The 2,217-nt window shown below is 40.9% G+C and overlaps 1 protein-coding gene across 1 annotated transcript in view; it reads left to right on the forward strand.

Moving 5' to 3' along the window:
• LOC101847184 (endoglucanase) overlaps positions 1 to 937 on the forward strand; it is a gene marked incomplete in the record, with an annotated part of 11,479 nt that extends 10,542 nt beyond the window's left edge. Inside the window, 1 exon segment of the mRNA XM_005096680.3 lies at positions 528 to 937. Coding sequence (XP_005096737.2) covers positions 528 to 697 — 170 coding nt within the window.
• Between the last annotated feature and the right edge of the window lie 1,280 nt (positions 938 to 2,217).

The raw sequence follows: 2,217 nt of genomic DNA on the forward strand, positions 1-2,217 counted from the left end.
AGAAGCAAACCACACCAGAGCACCCGCCAACCACCCACGCATAGAGCTTGTTGTTGAGCGGGGATTTGCGCTTTACAAATGCTATCTACTCGTATTATCATAATCTCACACGTTCTGGTCCATCTCACACTCACACCGGCGTCTTTGGTATAGCAGTTAAGCGTTTTGCTATCGCACACAGGAGACCAGAGTTCGATTTCTGTGTGGGAAGGATTTTTTTGTTCCGACTATCTCAGTAATGCTGCTAGGATGTTCTGTCCTTCTCGACTGTGCTGGAGCCTGCTTCCCAAATTACCTCGATTATGCACTGACCTGACAACCAACAATTTGTTTATACATGCACCAGCCATCCATGTCTTGGTGCTGTTTTAGTCTCTTTCTCCTGTCTGTGGATTTTTTTTTCTATCAAAATTACTTCTACTTTTAAAGCCTTGATTCTGCCCATGTGGGTGTAAAAACACCTAGATTAAACCAATAAGTAAATGAATACATTTCACCCAACGTGACGCATCCTTGAACTTCCTCAGACAGAGTCAACGACCACGGCTACGAGGCTCATTTCGACCTGCAGAACAACAAAGGTCAAGTTCTCAACGGTCTGGGCTGGGACAACGCCGAGGTCACGTGGGAAGAAGTCAGTTGTCCTCATGACTACGCCAGTCTCTGGAATCAATGCGAATGCCACGGTCACCATTGAAGTGTTTCGGCACGCACAGGGGAACCCAACCAACAGCACGTCGGAAATGTCCAGAAATAGATAACAGAGGATGGAAGACAGCCGTACTTTGCTTTAGAATTTTTATTACGATCTTCTGCTAGTACTTGTACAAATTGACTTTGCAATAACTTTTAACAGCACTTCAATAATGATGTTCGTTGTGTTGGAGTGGCAAATACAAAATAAATAGGCCATAATACGCGGTACCATACAAAATACCACGCCTTTTGTTTTTGAGGTTTGATTTTCTCTTAGAAAGTTAATAATAATTAATGTTTCTGATTCTGTATTTGTTACAATGAATCGTTATTGTTGTCTTTGTGTTGACGTTGTAGTTAGTGTAGAAGTTATAATTATTGCTGATGTTGTTAATGTTGATGTTGTTATTATTGCAAATATTGTTTTTATTGTTAATGTTTTTATCATTGTTGACGTTGTTGTTATTGTTGTTGTTATTGTTGATGTTGTTATCACTGTATATGTTCTGTCTCAGCATTTTTTTCTTCAAGCAAACAAGCTTGACATTTCGAGGAATCAACATGGCAATTGAAAAATGTCATAACCAGAAAAGTAATATGTGCATCTTCTTTTACTATATTCTTAATTGTGTGCACATTGCAAAGTTCCCTTCTTGGTGTTGCCAATGTACCACTTTCACCACTTCACAGAAATCATCTGGCACATTGCGTGAAATACGGCGAGCCTTACAGAATAGCAATTTTTAAAAAAGGTGCCCAACAATCGTACCAAATTTACGTGCAAAAGGAAAGAACCCCACAGCAATATTCTACCAACTCGTTGCTTTGCATTGCCAAACTGTAATGTTTCAACAGGGAGGAACACATAGGTCTATTTATGTGTGTGAAAGACAAGCCGTGCGCAAGGCGCCCGCAAACTTCAGTATCAGAAACCAAACAGTGGATGACACACTGTTGGTGAACATTTCTTTTTTGGTAAGTGTTTTAAGGCGTTTGCAACTCTATAAGAGCCGGAGTCCACAGCATCAGCACTCACGCTTCATCACAAAGTACGTACGTTAACGTAGCGGCTAGCCCGTGTCCACAGCGTCCCCACACGTACGGTAATTTTTTTTTTTGCGCACCAGACCTAGATCTAGAGAAATGGCATTAACAAGGAAGAAGACACTTTTTATGGTGGTGGTAGAAGAGGAGGTATATATGCAAGGTCACCACCGATTCTGGATACAACCCATAGGCAAAGAACGAGGCAAAACAGGAGAATGTAGAATGTCGCACCAAATTCTTGATGATAACGAAACATGCTTAGTATATTTTCGTATGACGAAGGCAAACTTCCAAAGCATTTTGGAATTATGTGGACTACATATTAAAAAACAGAAGACGAACTGGAGGAAGTCCATTCCACCAATTGAAAGGCTGACAGTTACACTGATGTAAGATGTTGCTGCTGCTGCTGTTGCTGCTTCTGTTGTTGTTGTTGTTGGTCTTCTTCTTCTTCTTCGCCATCTTTTTTTTCGC

The sequence above is a fragment of the Aplysia californica genome, unplaced genomic scaffold (assembly GCF_000002075.1).
Source record: "Aplysia californica isolate F4 #8 unplaced genomic scaffold, AplCal3.0 scaffold00135, whole genome shotgun sequence".
NCBI classification, from domain to species: Eukaryota; Metazoa; Mollusca; class Gastropoda; order Aplysiida; family Aplysiidae; genus Aplysia; species Aplysia californica.